Here is a 23,590-nt window from a genome sequence, read left to right on the forward strand (position 1 = left end):
GAAGTCCCAGTCAGGGGCAGCTTTCTTAAAATGGTTGGCTGCTCTTTTTAAGAGGGAGTTAAACACCATTAGGTCATCAACTGGTGACAAATCTCTCTGCAGAGGAGTAGTGGGGGGATTCAGACAGATGATGTCTGGGTCAGTGTTATGTGGCGGTGTGTGCCACAACCCCTGGTCATCCGGCTGATCCCAGACTGGGCCTTGGTCATAAACATCAAAACCACTGTAAGAAGCATCCTGGGCCGGGTCCTGGTGGTCGTACCCAAAGATATTGACGTTATGTTCCTGTGGTTCCTCCAAAAAGGGAAACTGGGCACTGCATGAGGGACTTCTCTAAGATTTAGAGGGCAGGGGGCATGAGTCCTTTCCCCCTCCCCCATCTCTTTTCAAGGCACTGTCATATTGGTCTGAAAAGTTGATGAACTCAGCAATCTTAGCCATGCACTCTTCAAACCTCTCCCTGGTCCATTCTGAGGAAGCTCAAGGATCCGGGGGTGGAAAGGGCTGCTTAGAAGGGGATGAACCCTCAGAATAGTCCCCCCAGGAAGAGGGGGTCTCCCTGGAGTCTCCGGCCGTCGAAACGGTAACCAAAAGCTTCTCGTGGAGCTTTGGAAGCACTATTGGATTATTGCATAGAGGATTTCAGCACGCCTGCACGCGCTGATGCAGTCGGCGACACCACCAAGTCCTTTGGCATTCGAGCGCCTTTGGACGCCAGATCGACAGTAGTGGGAATATGTTTTATACGAACCGCCCATTCCAGAGGGAGTTTTATGCCCATTCGCATGCCGCAGGTGCAGTTGCGTGGAGGGCCGCGAGACGTTGAGGTTTTCTTCGACTAACCCTATCCAAGAGGCCTTATGGGTTGTGTGCTTAGGAAGACGTGGTCAGTGGGTGCCCTCGTCGCCGGGGTGTGACTTCCCCATAACAGTGCTGACAGCCTGCCTATCGGGGCTGGGGACGGGCACACGGGAGCGCGTAGGCACCGCAGAAAGGTTGATGGCTTCCGAATCGGAGCAATGGCAGCCGAGGGATTCCTCGTTCGAAGCGGCAGCAAGGTTTTCGGCCTGCATAGCATAGGCCACCCACCGCTTAGTCTGCCTGTCTTTCAGCGTCTTAGGCTGAAAGAGTTTACAGGCCTTACACGAGTGCTCATCGTGGTCACGAGGAAGACACCTGTTGCATTGGCGATGGGTGTCTTTCCAGGGAAATGTGACGTTACAAGACAGGCAGAATTTTAAAGGAGTTCTCTCCATGGCAGAGGTTAGCGGCAGCTAGAACGAGAGGAAAAAGAGGGGTGAAAGAAATGCATTCTTAGAGTGAAGAAAAGAAATAGGACCCCACTCTCCCTACTGTAAAGGCATGGCTTGAGGACCAAGGCCACACGGTCAACAGTTGCCGAGCAGTTGTAGCTGTAGGTGTCGGCAAACCCATGATACAGCTGTCGAGATGATGGTCGAAGTTGACTAAACGACTTTAGGCGTGGGAATAGATATGGCAATATAAACTCTTAGGAGCTCCGCATAAGCGACCAACTAGGTTGGCAGAAAAAAACAATCTGGTGGGACCTCGATGCACAAGGGGTTTTGGGTACACTACACGTCACAGATAGTTTTACGCTCACGCCCATGTCGACGTCCCTTTCGATCTTCGAAAAAAAGATGCACAAACATCAGAACTGAGAATATTAAAAGGAGTCACATTTTGAGCATAAAGCATTGCCAACTTGGCCAAAATAAACTGCCAATGTCTTACCTTATAATGAAAACATTTGATAACTTTTTACAACTCTACTAAAACATACAATTCTTAATTTTAAAGACCTGCTTTTTTTAACAAGTGGCCTGTAGGTCTGATGAAGAAACCCCCAACACACCGAACTGCAAATAGATCGCATATCACAAGAATCATCCTGGTAAAGTCCTCCTTAAATAGTCACCAACCCTTTGCTTGATACTTGTGGTTCAGCGGTTTCCATTACAATTATGGCCCAGCAGAATGCTGCTACCTAACATGCCAGGGCTAAATAAATGACCTTTCCTACTTACCACTAACAGATATTTGCATCTATGATAACAAATGATTTGATAAAATGGGTTAACTATCTTGGTATTTTATCTCACTTCCAGGTCAGTTTTAGGCAACACCTGGGTATTACCTTTAGGGTAAGACCTTAAATGGCACTCTAATGTCCCTTCTACTAGTTGAAGTCAAAAGAGGTTCGATAGGAACCTAATATATCGCTTCTATGGATATTTCCAATGCTTTCGATCATGTAAATCGCAATAAATTATGGAATAAACATCTGTCTTGGAAAATCCCAGCCCCTCTGGTAACAGTTCTATTGCTCTTACACCGGAATCCATCTGTGAGTATAAGGCTGACCAAGGTGGGCAGGCTAACAAAATCCATCCAGACTTTTATTGGGCTGAGGTAGGGATGTGTCCTTGCGCTAGTACTCTTTATCTCTACATATCGGATATTGACAGTGCATGGACGTCTGCCAACGCTTATCCCAAAAATTGGGACCAACTAAATTAAATTGGCTTGCATTTGTGGACAAACATTTTTTCTTCAACCAGACCCCAAAGGGCCTTCAAAGAAAACTGAACTTGCTTTCGGCTTATGCCATTGATAACAATCTGCTAGTTAATTGATCAAAGTCAAAGATTGTTGTCTATACTAACAAGCAAATGCCCCAAAAAATGTATTTGTCAGTCAGGGACTCTAGACTGGAAAGACGCCCCTCCTTAAGATATCTTGGTTACATCTTATCCAATTCCATATCAATAAATGATACAAGGGAGAGATTCAGAACAAGGAGCTAGCCCCTGCTCGTCCAACTAAAAGAATTTATGTGAGAATGTGTAAATACTCCCTACTGCCCCATCTTGAGTTTTTATACTGCTAAAATCGAGCCTGCAATAACCTATGGGCTGGATGTTTCCTTGGTGGATCTCTGCCCCCATTTGAATTCAGTCCAAGGTATCATTTGGAGAAACAACTTTGGGGCTAGTGCTTTCGATACCTAATGCGATCATTAGACATAAGATGAGGCTGATTTCCTAAGAGACAATTGTGATCTGGAAATAATTTAGCATTTATGCAAAAATCATGGACCCGCCCCCGAATTCTCTTAGCAAGGAATTTTATTCAACTATGTTGACTAGGTCTGTCTGTTCTATTAATAGTTTTAAGGATAAGATGTTTGCTGATTGCTAATCCGACTAAGACTACAAAAAAGGTATATGAAACAGATTGGAGAGAAACCATCGAGTAACTTAGCTTGTATCCTATGTATACAGAATATGCTTGTTTTACTAGGAATAGATCCAATTTAGATCTATGTATTTATTTCCATACACCTTGCACCTTGGGCAAGCGAGTCCCCCGCAGGATGCCCCAAAACTTCCTGGCAGCCACGCTCGCTAGAACACAACAGCACTCTGATTCCCCAGACCGGCCCGACACCCATAGCAGTGCCCTGGGAGCGGACGTGTCCTCTGCCGGTGCCCTCCCCCGCTTGCCCCCATAAGTGGACACACATAACCAAAGAGGGGGCCCGGGCTGCATAGCGTGCCCCCCCTGTAGCAGGCGACAACATCAGGCAATCCAGTACCAGCAGAGGGCTTACAGTGGGAGCAAACAGCGCAACCTCCCCCCCTGAAGAGCCAAGTATAGCGACTGGGCCAGCTGGCTAAGCCTTCGGCGGGGCACAAGGGACTAACGCGAGGCCTACTGCTGGCCACCCCATAACACAGGGACTGGTGTGAGGGAGCACTGAAGGCGAGCGCGATTGGCCCACCCTACAATAGATTCCCCAGTAAAACAAGTCTGTGCTGCAAACCCCACCAGAGCGGCATGAGCCCAATAGGAACCGAATAGCCATAAGCAGTGAAACTAGGACGCCCTGGGATCTGGACACTCCAGCCTCCATGAGGTTACGCACCTCTCAACATAAATAACTGGAGTTACTAAGAGCCTGAACCAGGCTGACCCCACTGGGGGGGGCATAGTCAATGCCCCCACAATAACTGGACTGTATCCATCAAAGTGCCGGAACCTATTAACTCAACAAGGGTCCTAACCCACTCACCTGCATCACCAGGGTCCCCCCTCCAGCCTCCGGAACAGACACAGGTGCCAAGAACCAAGCCCAAAGACGCCCGGTCAAGAGCCAAAAACACACAGAAAGCAGGAGAAGGGCAATTGGAACACTGTTGGAGATGCTAACGGGCGGGGGCACCCCAGGAGGAACCAACATCTGAGGAACACTACGCTCAGAAGCCGGCAGAGGCACCCACAAAGATGGCACTGAATGAAGAGGATCTCCAGGAATGCCTAAAAGGAATGGAGAGCCGTATGATGGAATCCCTGCAGGACCAAAAGGGGAAAATAAGGGAAGAACTACGCTCATCCCTGCAGGAAGTCAAAAGAGACATTGCAGACCTAGGAGAGAGGGAACTTACCTGTAACTGTTGTTTTCCAGCATGGGTCTGGCATGGATTCACATGCTCATGAATATTCCCCGTCGTCAGGCTGGGAATCTTCGGTAAAGAAAAAAATCAGTATCAGTTTCGTTTCTGATCTGTCTTTCTTAGTAGTAACCAATCGCTGATCTCTGGGTCATACTGCCGCCAGCCAATGAATGCCCTCTCCCTAAGCCCCTCCCCCGGCTGCCAGCCTCAGATTTGGTAGCACGTAAAGTGGCAGTATGACCAAGTGAAGAGCCGCAGAGGGGAAGGAGGGAGGGTTCGCATGTGAATCCATGCCAGACCCATGCTGGAGAACAACAGTCACAGGTAAGTAACTTGTTCCTTCTCCAGCATGGGGTCTGGCATGGATTACATGCTCATGAATATAAGAATACATAGCAGTACACACATGCACAACCACGGGAGGTGGCAAAAGGCTCAACATTAAGCATTACATAAACTCAATATTAAGCAACTCTTACCTCCTCACAAGGCCCACCTTCAGGCGAACAGGTTGCGCAGCACTGCTTGGCTGACTCTGAATCCCGGTCGACGCAGTAGAATCTCGTGAAGGTGTGCGTCGATCTCCATGTAGCAGCCCTGCAGATGTCCAGCAGGGGCACACCGAATGAAGGCCTTCGAGAGAGCCTTCCCTTGGTTCACAGGTCCAAAGTTCACAAAAAGCTGTGATGTCTTCCGGAAACTCTTTGTTCGGTCCACGTAGAACTTAAGTGCTCTAGCTACATCCAGCGAGTGCAAAGTCCTCTCGGCCGGCGACGAAGGAGACGGAAAGAAAACTGGCAACACCAAGGGCTCATTAAGATGGAAGTCCGACGGCACCTTGGGCATGAAAGAGGGGTGCGTCCTCAGCACCACCCTTGTATCGTGAAAAGTCAAGTATGGAGGCTTGCAGGATAGGGCCTGAATCTCTCCCACGCGTCGTGCGGAGGTGATGGCCACAAGGAACGCTGTCTTCCACGACAGGAACTTCAACAGAGCCGAATGCAAAGACTCGAATGGCGGCCCCATGAGCCTGGTCAGCACCACGTTGAGCTCCCATGCCGGGGCTGGAGCCTTCACCGGCGGGAACGATCGGAACAGTCCCTTCATAAATTCCTTCACCAGTCGATGAGACCACAAGGACGGCCGTCCTGCAGTTCTGGTGTATTGGGAGATCGCTGCCAGATGTATCTTGATGGAAGCGTGAGCTAGGCCAGCTTTGGCCAGCGACAGTAGGTATGGTAGCAGTTGAGGTGCCGTAATCCGAAGAGGGTTGGTCTTCTGTGCACGGCACCAGACAGAGAACCTCTTCCACTTATGTCCGTAGCACTTGAGAGTTGAGGATGCCCTGGCCTTGGCAAGAACCTCTCTGCAGTCAGCAGGGATATCGTACACTCCAAACTATAGTGCTGCAGGAGCCAGGCCTGCAAGTTCAGCGACTCCGGGTCGTGATGAAGAATGGCGCCTCCCTCTCTGGAGAGAAGATCTGCGTCCGTCGGCAGCTTGACTGGTGGGGACGCTGAGAGGTCCAGAAGGTCCGGGAACCAGATCTGTCTCGGCCACGCCGGTGCGACGAGGATCATCCTGCACTGGGACCTCTTGAGCTGGCTGATGAGTCGAAGCAGCAACGGAGGAAACGCATAAAGGAACAGGCTGTCCCAGGGGAATGAGAAAGCATTGCCCATGCTCCTCAGCTGGGGAAACCTGCTAGTGAACCTCTGGCACTTTGAGTTCATCGCCGTCGCAAACAGGTCGATCTGGGGTTTGCCCCATCGTTGGAAGAGCCGATCAACTTGATCCTGGCGTAGTTCCCACTCGTGGCACAAGCGCAGCTCCCTGCTGTGTGAGTTGGCGATGGTGCTTTTTATTCCTGCCAGATGGAAGGGAACCAGAAACATCCACTGGGCGATGGCCCAGTGCCACAGATCCTGGGCCTCCTTGGATAGGGCTGGGGATCTGGTGCCTCCCTGCTTCCGGATGTAGAACATCGTGGTGGTGTTGTCGGTGAAGATCCTCACAACCTTGCCCTTGAGGGACGGGAGGAACGATTTGAGCACCCAGAACACGGCGCAGAGCTCCAAGATGTTGATGTGGAGGGACCTCTCCTCCGGGAGCCAAAGGCCTCTTGCGTGGAGATCTCCGGTGTGCGCACCCCATCCCTCCAGGGAGGCGTCCGTCGTCACCGTCTCCTGATGTGCCGGGGTCTGGAAGTCTGTGCCCGCTGTGAGGTGTGCACGGGTGCCCCACCACTGAATCGCCCCACGGAAAACCTTGTTGAACGGGGTCTTGTCTTCGAAGCTGCCCGCCGCTTGCATCCAGCGGGCGTCGAGCAACTCCTGTAGAGGACTCATCCATAGCCTGCACAGGCGCACTAGATAGATGCATGAGGACATCATTCCGAGGAGGGACTTGATGGATCTCACCCTGGCCACGTCCGTGGCTAGCAGGCGCTGCACCTTGCCTAAAATGGCCTTCGTCCTTTCCTCCGACGGAGACGCCAATCGTTCCACTGTATCGAGCTTCGCTCCCAGAATCAGTGCCACCTGCGACAGAACCAAATGGGATTTCAGGTAGTTGATGGAGAAACCCAGCTCTGTGAGTAAGCGGACGGTCTTCGCCGTGTGCTCGACGGCGAGTTCTCTTGCCCTTGCACGGATGGGCCAGTCGTCCAGGTAGGGGTAGACGTGGATCCCCTGCAGGCGCAGCCGCGCCGCCACTGGTGCTAGGCACTTGGTGAACACCCTGGGTGCCGACTTCAATCCGAATAGCAGTGCTCTGAATTGGTAGTGGCGTCCTTGGACTACGAATCTGAGGAACTTTCGGTGTCCTTTTAGGATGGGGATGTGGAAGTAAGCATCCTCCAAGTCCAACAACGATAGGAAGTCGCCCTCCTCCAGCTGTGCCAGCACGTGCTGGAGAGTGACTATCCTGAACTTCTGTGCCTTGATGCATTTGTTAAACCGACGTAGGTCCAGGATGGGGTGCCAACTGCCTGTCTTCTTTCTGACGAGGAAGTATTTCGAGTATACTCCGGCGCCCCGGAGCTTCTTGGGGACGAGCTTGATGGCACCTTTCTTGATCATAGCCTTTACCTCCAGCAGCAGTTGAGGGACATGATTTTCCTTCCTGGCCACGGGAGGAATGCGGGGACACTTCTTTTGGAATTTGAGAGTGTGCTCGTGGGCCAGGGCATCCAGCACCCAACAGTCGGTGGAGATGGACTCCCACACGCTGACGAACTTCGCCAGCCGGCCTCCCACCGAGGTGCTTCCGTGGTGGCCCGACTTTACGGCCGGTTCAATCTTGCTTGGAGGCGGCCTTGCCGCCTTGGCGACGACGCCGAGATCCTCCTTGCTTGCTGCGACCTCTGTAAGCCTCCTGGGACGAGGAGCGGGCCGCCTGGCGGTACGTAGGGGAGCCACCGCCTGATCCCTTGGGGGCCCCCTGTCTGCCTCCGGCGCTCCGAAAGGGCTGTCGTTGCTGAAGGACTCCCAGGGCTTGGGCCGTCTCTGTGTCGGCCTTAATGGCCTGCAGCGACTCATCCACTGTTTTCCCAAACAGGTTGTTGCCGTCGAACGGCATGTCCAAAACCCTGGTCTGCACGTCCTGATGGAAGTCTGTCGCCTTGAGCCAGCCTCGTCGTCAAAGGCAGACTCCGTTGCCTAACTGGCGAAACCCGGTGTCGGCAATGTCCGTTGCCACCATTATGGCGTGATCCGACGCCACCTCACCTTCCTGCAGAATCTACAGGGCCTCCGCCCTCTTGTCCTCTGGTAGGAAGTCCAGTAGGGGGGCTATCTTGTACCATAGCTCCCTGTCGTAACGGGCCACAATCGCTAAGGCATTGGCTGCCTTAATTGTCGTCGCCGCCGACGAGATGGCCCGTCGCCCCATGGCGTCCAATTTCTTACCCTCGCCGTCAGGAGGGGAAGTAGAGGTTGAGGCTGTCGCCCCCACCGCCTTCTTCTTGGCCGCCGCTGAGACGACCAAATCCGGCGTAGGTTGAGCCCTGAGGCACAAAGGGGCGGCATCGGGGACCCGGTACTTCTTCTTGTACCTGTCCCTCTTGGCAGGCGTCATGGACGGGTTCGTCAGGATCGTAAGTCCCTCGTTCCAGATATCGTCGAGTAACGGTACCGCAAGGACCGTCTTTCTCTTGGCCTCTCGCCGTTGATAGAGGAAACTCTCCTTCTTCTGTTCCTCGGGGCAGAGCTGGAAGAGCTCGGATGCCCTGGCGATCATGGCGTGAAAGGAGCCAATTTCGTCGGGCGGGGAAGCCTGAGGGAGTGGTGATGGAAGGTCCGTCCCGTCGTCACCACCGTCGTCATCCGTCCCCGTGTCATCCCTGGGGTCCGGTGAGGGGGATGAGGGCTCCACGGGTCATGGGGGCATGAAGGGTGGGGAGGGGTGAACTTTCCTCCGCTTGTTCGGAGGGCTTCCCGACGGGCCCGGTTCTGGATCGTCCGCCGGGGTTCGTGGTAATCTCGTCCTCATCTCCGTGCATAATGTTTGGATTGCCATCAGAATGGCCGCCGAGTTGTCCTGAGGCTCGGGCAATGGCTGCGATGGGAGGGATGGCTGCTCCTCCACTGGGGCCTCGTCGGCGCCACCGTCGCCTTCTTCGACCACCTCTTCGGGATCCCTCCCGTGGGATTGTACCTTCTCGAACCTCTCATTGCAGTTCTTCACGGTTTCCACCAGCTTGTCCTCAGAGGCTGAATCTGTGTCCGTGATGGCCACCGCCCCCCCCCTCTTTTTCCACTGGGGTCTTCAAGGGGGCCCTTGTCGATGGGCTGGAAAGAGGATTCCCTCCGCGGTGGCAGGGAAACTCTGGGCCCCGAGATCGCCTACACTGGTGTAGCCTCCCCAGGCTTCACCAGGGCCGCCGCGACTCCCTCGATAGAGGCCTTACCCGGGTGAATCAAGGCCTTCGCAACCTTTGGGGCGCTTGAGGCCTTCAACTTGGGGGGAGGGTCACAGCCTCGCTCCCCCTCGGCCGAATCTTTCGAGATCGACCGGGGCTTCTCAAGAAGCTTACCCGGGTTCTCGGATTTCCTCCTCCCCGAACCAGAGCTTTGGCTCGTGGTTGATGGTGCCGGGGAAGGCGCGCCCTGCCTGGCAGCCGAAGAGCCCGACCGTTCGGCGCTCCCGGTGCCCGCGGACTCGCGGTGCTTAGGCTTCCGTTGGACCCCCGTCACCTGGGCGCCCTCACAGGACTTAGAAGATCGCTCAGACCTTTTCTTCTTCTCACCTGCTGGGCCCTTCTCCAGCCAGCTGGCGAGGCGGGAATGACGATCCCTCATGGTCCGTTTCGATAGGTTCTTGCAGAACGCACAGTCCTTCTCCATGTGCCTCTTGTCCTCATGAAGGCAGTAGAGACATCTCGAATGCTCGTCCTCCTTGAAAACATTCTGTAACTCGCATCCAGGGCAGTTCCTGAACAGCTTGGATCCGGGTGTCGAGCTTCCCTTGTCCTGGGCCATGTCCATGGTAGGCCTCAGATCTTCTGGAATCCTCCAAGAAGCGTAACTCGACGAAAACCTCACCCTTGAGGGGCGTAGAAAATTCCGAAACGGGTCCCCGTTGATCGGAAGTGGAACGGTGGAGCTTGAGGCACAATTTAACCGAAAAATGAGAAAGTCTCTTTGAAAAAAGCGCAAAAATGCAGCAAAAGCTCGAGAGCTATAGCACGAGGACTCCCAACACTTGAACGTGCGGTAAAAATCTGAGGATGGCTGCTGGGGGAGGGGCTTAGGGAGAGGGCAGTCATTGGCTGGGGGAAGGATGACCCAGAGACCAGTGATTGGTTACTACTAAGAAAGACAGATCAGAAACGAAACTGATACTGATTTTTTCTTTACCGAGGATTCCCAGCCTGATGACGGGGAATATTCATGAGCATGTGAATCCATGCCAGACCCCATGCTGGAGAAAGTAGACACAACAGAGGAAGGGCTCTCAGAAATGCCTGAAGATTCCAAACAGACGAGTGTACTCCTGGTGCAGATTGCTAAGGCAACGCACAACCGGGAACTCCAGGCAGAGGATCTGGAAAACAGATCCCGAAGATCCAACATAAGAGTAAAGGGCTTGGCCGAGTCAATTGGGGACAAGGATCTGAAAAAGAAGGAAAGGGAGAATCGATGGGAAAAGGCATGCTGGAAGGCAAAAGATCACGAACACAAACTAGATGGCTGAACTGAACCTAGTTTCACTCAATGTGCAAGGCCTAAATTCACCAGTCAAACGCTGATCTATCCTGACGAGGCTTATAGACTTGCAGGTTTCAATCGCCTTCCTGCAGGAAACACACCTCCTCCCTGAAGATAAAAGAAGACTGAAACATAGGGCGTTCCCCCCCCAATACTTTGAATCGGGTGGGAGGAAGACCAAAGGGGTTGCCATATTGATCGGGGCCAAGTTGATCTTTAAAAAATGGACGATACACAGGGACCCGGAGGGGAGATACTGAATACTAAAGGGGATGATACAGGAACAACTATACACGCTAATTGCAATCTATGCCCCAAATGAGCGACAGGACTTATTCCTGAGGGAGGTACTAAAAACGCTGGGGGGCTGGTGTGAAGGTCAGTTAATAGTTGGAGCAGACTTTAACTGTGTCATGGATCCTGCATTGGATAAAACTCTTCCACCCACTGCAGCAGATGCAAAAAACAGGCAGGCGTTAGGCAAACTCTTGGGGGTGATAGAGACCTGGAGGTTTTTTCACGGCCAACAGAGAGAATTCCCCCATTACTCAGCGGTCCATAAGGGGTATTCAAGAATCGACCTGGTGCTGGTGTCAACCACCCTGATCCCGTGCATTAGTAAAGTGGAAATAGAGGTCCAATATGTGTCGGACCATGCCCCAGTCCTGGTACAAATGGAGATGGCCCGAAACATCCATAAAAGCCGTAGGCCCTGGAGACTGAACGAGATGATCATGAAGGACCTGGCCCTTTGAGCGCACTTGGAGGAGACGATTCAGAATTACTTCCAAGAAAATGATAACGGGAAGATAAACTCGGGGGTAATTTGGGATGCCGGGAAAGCAATGATCCGGTAGCGAATTTATCTCACAAGCGACAGCATATATGAGGGAAAGAGGACCATTAAAAATAATTTGCAAACAGCACTAAATGAAGTAGAAACTCAACACAAGACTAGGCAATCCCAAAAAACATTCAGAGCGGTCTGGAAAGCAAGAGCCCAGTTAGAAGCACATGTAGCAGAATGCACAGCACAAGCACTAATCAACACGAAACAGACATACTATGTCCTGGGTAGCAAAGCAAACAGGTTCTTAGCGGCCAAACTCTGCAAACAAAACTCCCGTAATTACATAGTTCAATTAAAAGACGAAAAAGGGGAGCTATGCGCAACAGAGAAGGGGAAACTTGAGATAATGGAAATATTCCATCAGGGACTGTTAGAAAGTGAACATCTAATCCACCAGACACAAAGAGAGTATATCTCAAGGATTTCCATCCCCCAGATTACAAAGGAGGATAACGACGCTCTGCAAGCCCCCATATCGGCACAAGAAATTAATGATGCAATAACAGCAATTCCCCTCAACAAATCCCCGGGCCCGGATGGACTCGGAAGTGGATACTATAAAACATTTACGCAACCAACTGCTGGGCCCCCTAACAAAATGATTTAATCACATAAGGAACAGTGGCACAGTCACACCCGATATGGGAGACTCCACCACAATCCTAATACTCAAACCGGGTGAAGACCCCACAGACTGCACCAGTTATCGGCCGATCTCCCTACTTAATACCGACGCCAAGCTTTATGCTAAAGTCCTCGCAACTAGACTCGCTGAGGTGCTGCCCAAAATAATTCATACCGACCAAGCTGGGTTCATAAAAGGGAAACACACCCAAGACAATATTAGGCGGGCAGTGGATATATTAGATCTGGGAAGCAGGACAGGACAAAGGTTCTCCATAGCTGGCCTAGATGCCAGGAGAGCATTTGACAGCCTGCACAGGAAATATCTGGAACTGGTGCTACAGAAATTTGGATGCGACCCCAGTTTTACCAGAATGGTCCTGGCGAACTTCTGCCTCCCAAGCACGACATTTATGGTTAATGGGAATCCCACGGCAAAAATCAGAATATACAGAGGGACAAGAGAGGGCTTCCCACTCTCGCCCTTAATTTTCGCCATGGCAATGGAGCCCATAGCTGAAATAATAAGGCAAGATCCTGTCATACAAGGGGTTAAATGCGGTGGGACCATACATAAAATAGCACGGTACGCAGACGATATAATGCTGTTCCTTGTGGATCCCAAGAACACACTACCAAGAGCACTTGATGCCCGTTGCTAAGATATCAAGATTCACCATAAACTTCACTAAATCTAAGGCCCTGAACATCACAGAGAGGGAAGAGGTGGTTGAAGCTCTGGGGTCAAGATACCCGCTAACATGGGAAAGAGAATCAATAGAATACCTAGGGATCCAACTAACAAAGAGTCACAAAAACCTCTACGGAGCAAACATAACCCCACTGCTGAAACAACTGAGGGAGAACCTACATAGATGGGACACCCAGGAACTATCCTGGTTTGCACGCATTACGGCACTCAAAATTACCCTGTTGCCACATCTGCTATATACGGTAAGCTCGCTTCCAATAGAGGTTCCCCTCAAGATAAGCAAAGCACTACAGGGTGAATTCACTTCCTTCATATGGCACACAGGGAAAGCTAGAATACAATGAAGAATCCTAACAAGGCCACCGTACCTGGGAGGTCTGGAGATCCATGACGTGGCGAGATATGTCCTGGTCGCACAAATAACACCAATGTTAACCTGAAACAGAGAGGCCATGTCAAAGGAATGGGTGGGAATCGAACAAGGGGTGACCACGATCCCACTGAGGGCTCTACACGGGTTGCGGGTGGGTGATAGGGAAGCAGAGAGGGACGTTTGCTTGAAGCAACCAAGATCTCACTGAAAGGCTGGGATCGAGCACTGAAAAAACAGATCATCATCCCGGGGTTGGGTCCCTTTACTCCAATGGCGCACAACCAAAACTTTACACCGGGTAAACGGCCCAGTTTCTGGAAGAACTGGGGACAGGAACAAATATTATATTTGAAGGACTTCTTTCAGGAGGTAAACCCATTACAGTTTGAAGAGTGCAAACAGAAATTTGGGGTAGGGGAAACAGACAGATACACCTACATTCAGATCCAGCACTGGATAACGCATAGGGAAATCAAGAAAGCAGCTACTAGGGTACCGGTGGGCCTGGGACTAACGCTACACGAAGGGGACGAGGCAGGAGCGGTCTCCAAAATATACAAGCTGCTGGACAGAGTACAAGAGAGTGACACCTTCCCATATATAGACAACTGGGCAAGAGACATAGGCGACCCCATCACCGAGGAGGAGTGGACTAAAATTTGGAAAAGAGCACAGAAATCCTCCAGATGCACAGCCATTAGAGAGACTGCACACAAGATTTGTTTTAGGTGGTACCTGCCCCCCCCCCATAGGTTGTACAAAATGAACCCCAATTACCCACCTATGTGCTGGAGAAACTGCGGAGGCAAAGGAGATCTATACCACATGTGGTGGTCCTGCCCTAAGGCGGCCATGTACTGGAAGGAAGTCCTGGGCCACATAAAGGAAATCACAGACAAACAACTGCCAGCAGCACCTAAAGTTATACTCCTGGGTACAACGGTCAAAGACATTTATGCGGCAACTGGCAACAATGCAACACTTATCACCCATCTGTTAATGGCAGCAAAGATGACCCTGGCACAAGCGTAGAAAAATCCAGAAGGCCCAATAATAGCATGTTGGTGGGTAAAAACTTGGAACGTAATGGCCATGGAGAAGGTAGGGGCCCTGAAGGACGGCAAGTACCTGAAATTCCGTGCAACCTGGGACCCCTTCTTTGACTATGTCAGAGACAAAGAAGCATACTTTATTAGGCCAAACTTGTTGAGAGCTGTTCAAAACTGAGCACTGACAAACTACAGGAGCCTTGATCCAATGCAGAAGTCAACTAATCAGAACACAACAATCTCATCGGAAAGCAGAAGGACTGGTCCATTCCACTGGGGAACCGGGAGGGGCGATGGGGACAGGGGAAGTTTTGTTGAACGGTTGTAGTTAAAGTTAATTTAATGCTCAAAGCTTCACCCAATAATTGTAATACCGAAGGTTAATATGTGGCCTTAACAAATGATATGTGTTAAAATTATTTAAATCTTTGGCCAATAAAGTATCTGAACATGACAGTGTTTGAATAAATAAAGTTGGTTTAAAAAAAAAAAAAAGAGTGAAACACTTGAAACTTAAAAAAAATAAATAAAAGACATTATATTGATTCTACCCGTAACATAGGGAAAATGCACTTTAGCTCATACATACGTAGTTATTCTGATCATGCCGGAGGTTCTCTCTAGAGTGGATTGATAGAAGGACAAAGTATTGCTTTACTGTTAGCACTCCAGAGATTTTTAACCAAGATTTTTGATATGCTTCATATACAGCTTTAATTGGGTACTGACATTTAAACTGCACGTTAATCTTGCACTTTATTATCAGGGGTTAACATTTCATGTCGCCTGAAATAGGATTTTAATGTTGATAATTGTTCTTGATTGATGATGGATTTTGGGTCATGACTATAATGTTTATTATTGTTGATTTGTTTGTTGTGAAAGGTTTCACTATGTAAACCAAAGAACAATAAACATGAACTCCCCAAGCACAACTGATCATTAAAACATATTTTGCTGCCTGTTTGTGCAGAACTTTAAATCTAGAGTTTACCAGTAGATCCGAAACAGTGCCCTTGACCTTTAAGAAGTTCACTTGTGGAATTTTGGTTGGTGATGTGCATTTATTACATAGAAAACACTGCACTGTAGGAGTTGCTCAATTCTCGCATGACACAGTCAGCACAGGCTACAGATGCCATTATCCAAGGGTCTTTCTGCAAGTTAATGCATGCTAGTAAAGGCTAACTCCAATGCTCAGCATAAGCTATGAACATTTTATACAAGGAACTCCAAACTGCTCAGGGTAGACTTTAAGTACCCTTTGCAGTCTCTGGTAATGTTTAGGAAAAACCTGACTAAGTCCATACCAAGTTCTGGTTACGGCTGCTCGGAACATGTTTTGAGGTTACCTTTGATGTTAGCTTTTTCTTTGCAGTTTCCTCCAATCGTTCAGTCTGAGTTGGCGGCCCCATCATGGTTCCGTGTTCCAGGGTCAAGCGCCCCAGCTCATCCTCCACCTTCATGCTCTGAGTGAATCTCTGCGGAATGGGAAAAACAGAGCATTCATCAGATTTGCCCCTGCATAAACAAAGCAAGTAACTCAAATTGTGTAATCTTAGGCCTCTCGTGCTAGAGGTTTTTCTTCAGCCTTCCAGTGAGGTACTTAAAATGGTATTTACTAAAAGCAAGACAGGCCTTCCAACCAGAAAAAAGACCAATCTTTCTAAAGTGATAACTATTGGAAGAATGATCAGGCTTAACTCAACAGAGGTGATAGGTTGGTAGTGAAGTACAGCTACTCCCAATAGTTATCCATAGAGAATACACCACACACTGGTATACTGAAAAATATATACTTTATTTAAAAATCACACAGAGAATATGTAGAAGTGCAAATAAATACTTTGGGCTGCATGAGCCACCCACTTCTCTCTCTCTCTCTCTCTTCATGGGTGTAACCTCGTGTTTGAGCTGAGCTGCTCCGTGCACAGCAGAGCATGCCAGGCCAAAGAAGTTTGTCCTCCGGTCCGCCATTAAGTACGTCACTACTTTTGTTGTTGACAACTTTTACTTGGCCTGCCCTTGTTATGCAGTGCTCAAGCCAGTCCGGCACCTCTTCTCTCTCTCTCTCCTCGTGTGAGGGAGGTGCCTGACGAGGCTAACTGTCCATGCGGAAGTTGCTGAAAACACTTTGGGGCCTGCGTTCCGATGCCGTTCTGTGGAGACAGTCACAGGCTGGCTAAGGCCGGGAAGGCCCTGGCCTGCCCTGCTGCATCTGCGCCCATCTTCGGATAGATGATTTTTTTATTCAGTTAAGTAACTTAATTTAAAGGACCTTTAAATTAAGTTACTTAACTGAACAAGAATCAACTATTTCGTCACGCAGGTCCCTGACGGAGGGAGGACCTAAGAAACGATCTTACTAGGCCTTGTGCCATTCAGACCGTGCAAGGACGAGAAGTCCACACCTCAAGGCTGGGAGTCTAAAGACTTTCCATTTAGGCAATGCGCACTTCCTAGACAAATATAGGGATACACACCTATTTATATTATACGCAGGAATACATGTGTGTACTTCTATTTAAGTATCTGTGGTGTATAGTTATTACATAGCAAATAGAGACAAAAGGGTGGTCTGAGCAAATTGTAAACAAAATCCTTTCATGGCTATAAACCTCGAGTTTCATTGTGCACAATGCTTGACTGATGTAAAATAAAAAGTGCCAGAGAGCCATGCAGAAGGAAGTACTTGAAACATTTGCCAAATAGAGGGGGCAGAGGAGTAGGATGAAAGAGTGAAAAGAAGAACAAGTTACTTTCTTACCTGGTAACGTTCTTTCGATGGGATGGTCCGACGACGTATTCCATATCTATGACATGTAATCACCACAGCTGTGCTGCTTCGGAAACTTTTTCGGCGTCTGCGTCCTGCGTCGATGACGTCGATACGCCGTCGTCGAGGACCTCCTCCGACGTCATCCGATGTGATAAGTAGGACGCACGACGCCCATAGCCTCAGTTGTAGTTTTTTCCCCCAGAACGTGTGACATAAGTCAACTGCCAGTCAGACACAAAGCCTTGCAGAACGTAAGCTGCAATTGCAAAAGAAATTCTGCAGCGGGGAAGGCCGGGCGGGAGCGATATGGAATACGTCGTCGGACCATCCCATCGAAAGAACGTTACCAGGTAAGAAAGTAACTTGTTCTTCGAGGGGATTGGGTCCTCCGACGTATTCCATATCTATGACAGACTCCCAAAGCAGTACCAAAGCAAGGAGGAGGGAAAGAATTTAGAATAGCCAATCAAATAGCAGAGCAAAGGACCGCCTTGCCAAAGGCCAGATCCTGTGCCCGGATGGAATCAAGGGAATAGTGACGTACAAATGTATGTACTGAAGCCCAGGTGGCTGCATCACAGATGTTGCGAATAGGAACACCCCTCTGCAGGGCAGTAGACGCAGCCATACCCCTGGTAGAATGGGCCCGCAAGCCAGCCGGTGGGTCCTTACCCGCCAAACGGTAGCACTCCGAGATGGCCAAAACAATCCAGCGAGACAAAGTCTGTTTCGTCACAGCTTGCCCCAAACGCTTTCCAGCGTAACCAATAAAGAGTTGATCATCCACTCTGACCCGGGACATGCGTGAAACATAAAAGCTCAAAGCTCTCCTAGGATCAAGCCTATGGAGCCTCTCCTCTTCCTTACCAGGATGCGGAGGAGGATAGAATGCCGGAAGAACAACCTTCTGGGCCAAATGAAATTCCGTCACTACCTTCGGAAGAAAAGAAGGACGAACTCTAAGGACAACCCTGTCCTTGTGAAATACAGTGAAGGGAGGCTTGACTGAAAGTGCCTGTAACTCACTCACTCTGCGAGCGGAAGTAACCGCAACTAAAAACACAGTTTTCAGAATTAACAGCCTCAAAGGGCAAGAATGCAAAGGCTCAAACGGAGCACCCATAAGAAACCTAAGAACCAAGTTTAAATCCCAACCGGGCACCAGGAAAGGTGACGGAGGGAACACATTAGCGAGCCCTTTCAGGAACTGTGAAATCAAAGGGATTTTAAAGTAAGAACACTCCTCAGACGAGCGCTTAAAGATGGACAGCGCCGCCAGGTAACCCTTAACGGTACCCACTTGCAAGCCCCTGTGGGCCAAAGAAAGCAAAAAGGACAGAACCATGGGGATGTCACATGCAAAAGGATCCACATTCTGAACTCTGCACCAGTCGCAGAACTTACGCCAACGGCAACGGTACAGAGACTTTGTTGCCGGCCTGCGGGCCGAAAGCAACACCTCCATCACGTCCTCAGGGAGGTCCCAATCCATATACCTCAACCGTTCAGAAGCCAAGCGTGAAGGTTGAGGGATCTGACCTCTGGATGGAGAACCAGACCCCCCTCCCGTGAGAGCAGATCGTCTCGGTAGGGAAGACGACGTGGAGGGCAGATGGATAAGTCGAGAAGGTCCGGGTACCACGTCCTCCGAGCCCACGCCGGGGCAATGAGGATCATCCGGGAACCGAACTTCCGCAACCTCCGCAGCACTTGCGGGATGACGGGGACTGGAGGAAACGCGTACAGCAGCGGGAATGACCACTCCACCACGAACGCGTCTCCCAAGGCTCCTTCTGGAGGAAATTCCCGCGAGCAAAACCTTTCGCACTTCCGGTTGACACTGGAGGCGAAGAGGTCCACTTGAGGGGTCCCCCAAAGGGCGAAGATCTCCAGGAGAATCTCCTGAGCCAACTCCCACTCGTGAGAGATTGCGCTCTGCCTCCTCAGAGCGTCCGCCGTCACGTTTTCGGCTCCGGCCAGATGAACTGCCGAGATCGAAACTTCCTGCTGGATGGCCCAGAACTCGAGCTGCATCGCCTCTCTGCACAGAGGAAGTGACCCTGCCCCCCCCCTTTTTGTTGAGGTAGTGCATGGCCACTGTGTTGTCCGTCAGGATCAGGACAGTCTTCCCTCGCACAGACGGCAGAAAAGCCTTCAGGGCTAGCCTGACGGCCCTCAGCTCCAACAGATTGATATGGAGTCTGGACTCCGACGGAGACCAACGACCGCTGACTGTCAGCCCGTTGGTATGAGCTCCCCATCCCGTGAGGGATGCATCCGTCACGGCCGTCACCTCCGGCCAGGGAAGCCAAAATGGAGCCCCCTTCATCAAGTTGCCTTCGACGGCCCACCACAGAAGGTCCCGGCGACCGAGGACGGCACCTGAACCGAGTCCGACATCCTGCCGGAGGACTGCGACCATTGCGTCTTGAGTGCCCACTGCAAAGATCTCATCCGCAGGCGAGCCTCTGGCACCAGAAGAATGCAGGATGCCATGAGGCCGAGCAACCTCAAGAACTCGAACGCTGGGAGCGTCTGGGCATGCTGAAACTTGTGCACCATCTGCTGAATGTGAAGAGCCCTCACCTGGGGAGGAAAACACTGCCCCAGGGAAGTGTCGAGCACTGCTCCGATGTACTGGAGCCGCTGTGCTGGTGTCAAATGGGACTTCTTGAAATTGAGGGAGAAGCCCAGCCTGTGAAGGGAGCGACAGGCGATCGATAGATGATCCAGGACTTGCTCGGGAGAGCTCCCCCTGATCAACCAATCGTCCAGGTAGGAGTAGACGTGAATCCCCCCTTGCCTGAGATGCGCTGCCACCACCACCATGAGCTTGGTGAAAACCCTCGGGGCGGAGGTCAATCTGAACGGCAGGACCCGAAACTGAAAGTGCGAGTCGCCAACCGCGAACCTCAGGTACTTCTTGTGCTTGGGATGGATCGGCACATGGAAGTAAGCATCCTTGAGGTCGAGTGACACCAACCAGTCCTGAAGCTGAAGGGCCTGGAGGACTTGAGAGAGAGTAACCATCTTGAACTTGTCCTTCCTGAGGAGTTTGTTCAAACCGCGCAAGTCCATGATGGGTCTCAATCCCCCGTCTTTCTTTGAAACCAAAAAATAAGGGGAATACCATCCCATGTTCCTCTCCGCTACAGGCACCAGTTCTATGGCGCCTTTCTCCAGCAGGGCTTGAATTTCCTGCGCAAGGAGCGGATCCGGACTCTGCAAAGAGAGGTTCCCCGGTGGATTGTCGCGAGGCCTGTGCCGAAAAGGAAGACAGTAGCCGTGGGCAATGATCTCCAGAACCCACACATCTGAAGTAATGGCTTGCCACTCTACAAGATGCTGCGCCAGCCTTCCCCCAACCGGCGAACCATGGGACATGGCCTCACGACTGAGTGGGAGCGGCTGCGGCGTTACCTGAGGGCAAAGAGGCAACTGCCCGAGCGGCCTTGGCACCACGGGTACCCTGTCGTCCACCTCCGGTACCCCTGCGTTGGCCTCTTTGACTGCCAGCTCCTCTCGCTCTACTGAAGGATGAGTAATAGCGAAAGGAACCACCCCACCACTGCTGTCCCCTAGGACGAAAAGGCGGAGGTTGGCGAACTGCAGCGCCCAACGACTTCGCTGCAGCTTTTGAGGTCTGCAACCTCTCAAGGCTCTCGTCAGCCTTGCTGCCAAAAAGGTGTTCACCATCAAAGGGCATGTTGAGGAGCTGGGACTGCACATCAGGAGCAAACCCCGACTTCCGCAACCACGCAAACCTGCGTATCACGGTGCTCGCCGCCATGGACCTACTGACGCATTCAGCCAAGTCCAGACCCGACTGAACGGACTCACACATGGCATCCCTACCATCCTGGACCATAGAAAGGAAACCATCCCGTTCATCCCCTTCGGGAATACGTTCAGCCGCTAACGCAACACAGTTCCACAGAGTGTGCGTGAAACGAGACAAGGCACAAATGGAGTTGGCCGCCTGAAGCGCCATACCACCAGAAGAAAACACTTTCTTCGCCCAGCCATCAAAACATTTGTCGTCCCTATCAGGAGGGATGGTATGGTACGACGCCTGCTTTGCCGGGGCCGTGGCCGCCTGCACCACCAAACTTTCCGGAGTGGGGTGCCTGGTCAAGTAGCAGGGGTCGCTACTGGCTGGACGGTATTTACGCGACAAGGATCTGCCCACCGCCGGGAGACTCTCCGGAGCAGTCCAAGCCGCCGCCACCCTTCTCTGTAAAGCCATATGGAACGGCAGTACCGGGTCAGTTGGGGGACCAACATCAAGGATGTCCGTCAGATCATCCTGCACAAACTCCCCTGGGGGAGCAGACCATCCCAGATACTCAGACACCCTAGCCATAAGGCGCCGGTACGAGGAATCGGCATGGGAGCCAGGCTCAGGCCTACAAAATTCCACCTCCGGAGAGGTGTCCAGTCCACTGGCATCATGCAGTGACTGCCTCAAATCGTCAAACTGACTATGGCCCGAGACAATGTCATCTGGCACCAGACTAGGAACCAGGCCATCAGAATCCTCATCCGCCTCCGAAATATATTCCAGGTGGCGAAAAGGCACCCGAGAGTGCTTGCTCTTAACCAGAGCCTTCCTAGGGGGCACACCCGTGACACGGGGCACCTCCGACACGAAAGGCGTCGATGGCGTCGAGCGAATCGGCACCGACGCCGAGAAAACCGGCAACGGCGCCGAGAGGATCGGCGTCGACGTCGAGGAAATCGGCGTCGACGTCAGATGCAGCGCCTCCAGTATCGGCGGCGTCGACACAGCCCTCGAGGCCGGAGCCCCGAGCGTGTCCCTCGACGACCTGATCGTCGACGGCCTCGACGACGTCCTCGAAGCCGGAGCCTCGAGAAAGCCTGTCGACGCCCTCGACGCCTCAGACGTCGATGTCTTCCTCGAAGACTTCACAGGAGCACACGGTCTCGAACGCGTCGAGGACCGGGACCTGGAACGGGTACGGCGAGAACGAGCCTCCTTGTCCGAACGGGACCGCTCCCGTGACTCGTGCCGACCACTCTTGCGAGCGGTGTCTCTCGACCTCACACCGCCGACCCCACTCGGGGGCGCGGACGGCTGAGTACCCTGCGACTCAAGAATCGCCAACATTTTCTTCCCGAAGGAAGCCCATTCCTCCGGCGTCGCACGGCTGGTGGGGTAACCGACGTGCCGTGCAGAATCCTCGGAAGAGGACCTGGAAGGCGACCGGTGACGGCGCTTCCGAGAATGCCTCGAAGAGGCTGAGGAGTGGCGAGACCCACTCCTAGAAGAAGACCGACGAGACTTCCGACGATGACGCGGAGAGTCACCCCTCGAATCATCCGTCGAAAGCCCCGACGACTTCGACTTCTGGGGCTTGGACACCCGACCTACCGACAACTTCTTCTTACGTTCGCGTAAGGCCTTGGACGTGAGCGACTGGCAGTCGATACAGTCATCCGTGTCGTGGGCCTCCCCGAGGCACCAGAGGCAGGCGTCGTGCGAGTCAGTCACCGACATCTTGGACCCACACTCCCCGCACTTCTTAAAGCCCGGACGCGGGGTTGAAGACGAAGTGGAAGACATCGCCGAAGGAAATTCACAAACGAACAGGTCCGAAGAACCAGAAAGAACAGAAATCCAAAGAGTCGAGGCTTAGAACCGAGAAACACGAAGCAACACGTTCGCGGAAAAAACGGAACTGAGGCTATGGGCGTCGTGCGTCCTACTTATCACATCGGATGACGTCGGACGTCGGAGGAGGTCCTCGACGACGGCGTATCGACGCAGGACGCAGACGCCGAAAAAGTTTCCGAAGCAGCACAGCTGTGGTGATTACATGTCATAGATATGGAATACGTCGGAGGACCCAATCCCCTCGAAAGGGTCTTACTCAAGTTGAGTATATATGTGGGCAACTCATTAGAAACATGCCTTCTAAACAAATGCAGACATAAATATGGACTTTAAGGGCAGTGGGATTATAAGCATATAATCCCAAAGCAACATTGTTTACCACCATGCATCAAAGAGCTCAATGCTTTTATCGTGTCTCTTCTAAGGAGATGAATTAAGTGCACCTCCTTTTTCCTAATCTGAAAACAGCAGTGCAGGGGGCAGGTAGGAGTAGTCACAAGATGCCCTCAGGGTGCACAGGTTCCAGTCTGGCCTCCCTTTCACCACCACCTAAGGCATGTGGCCTGGTAGTAGTGCCCGAAAAAGGGGGTCTCTTACAGCCACCGGGATAATGGCATCTAAGGGGATTTATTTATTTATGTGGGATGTTCGTAATGCACGATTGCATACCGAAGTTCATTTGAAGTGCCATTAGGGGAAATGGGAGAAGAAGGGGTTTGGGAAAACAGTCAGGAATGGATTACGAATAGAGGACGCGATTCATGGCAATTTAGTGATTTGCTTTCCAGATAACAAAGCCAAGATGTTAGAGCATGATCAATGCGACAAATGGCAGACTGTGGTGGTCAATGATCCCAATGGAGGGATCAGCGTAACGGGAG

At 51.5% G+C, this 23,590-nt stretch overlaps 1 protein-coding gene across 4 annotated transcripts in view; it reads right to left on the minus strand.

The window, feature by feature from the left end:
* The window catches only part of TUBGCP2 (tubulin gamma complex component 2), a 704,444-nt gene that overhangs the window by 73,858 nt on the left and 606,996 nt on the right, over nucleotides 1–23,590 (minus strand). For all 4 annotated transcript variants that reach the window (XM_069611057.1, XM_069611056.1, XM_069611059.1 and 1 more), the window contains one exon: nucleotides 15,648–15,776. In XM_069611057.1, the coding sequence (XP_069467158.1) occupies nucleotides 15,648–15,776 (129 nt within the window). The remainder of the gene's footprint in view (nucleotides 1–15,647; nucleotides 15,777–23,590) is intronic.

The sequence above is a fragment of the Ambystoma mexicanum genome, chromosome 8 (genome assembly GCF_040938575.1).
Source record: "Ambystoma mexicanum isolate Mex_15411 chromosome 8, UKY_AmexF1_1, whole genome shotgun sequence".
Taxonomy (NCBI): domain Eukaryota; kingdom Metazoa; phylum Chordata; class Amphibia; order Caudata; family Ambystomatidae; genus Ambystoma; species Ambystoma mexicanum.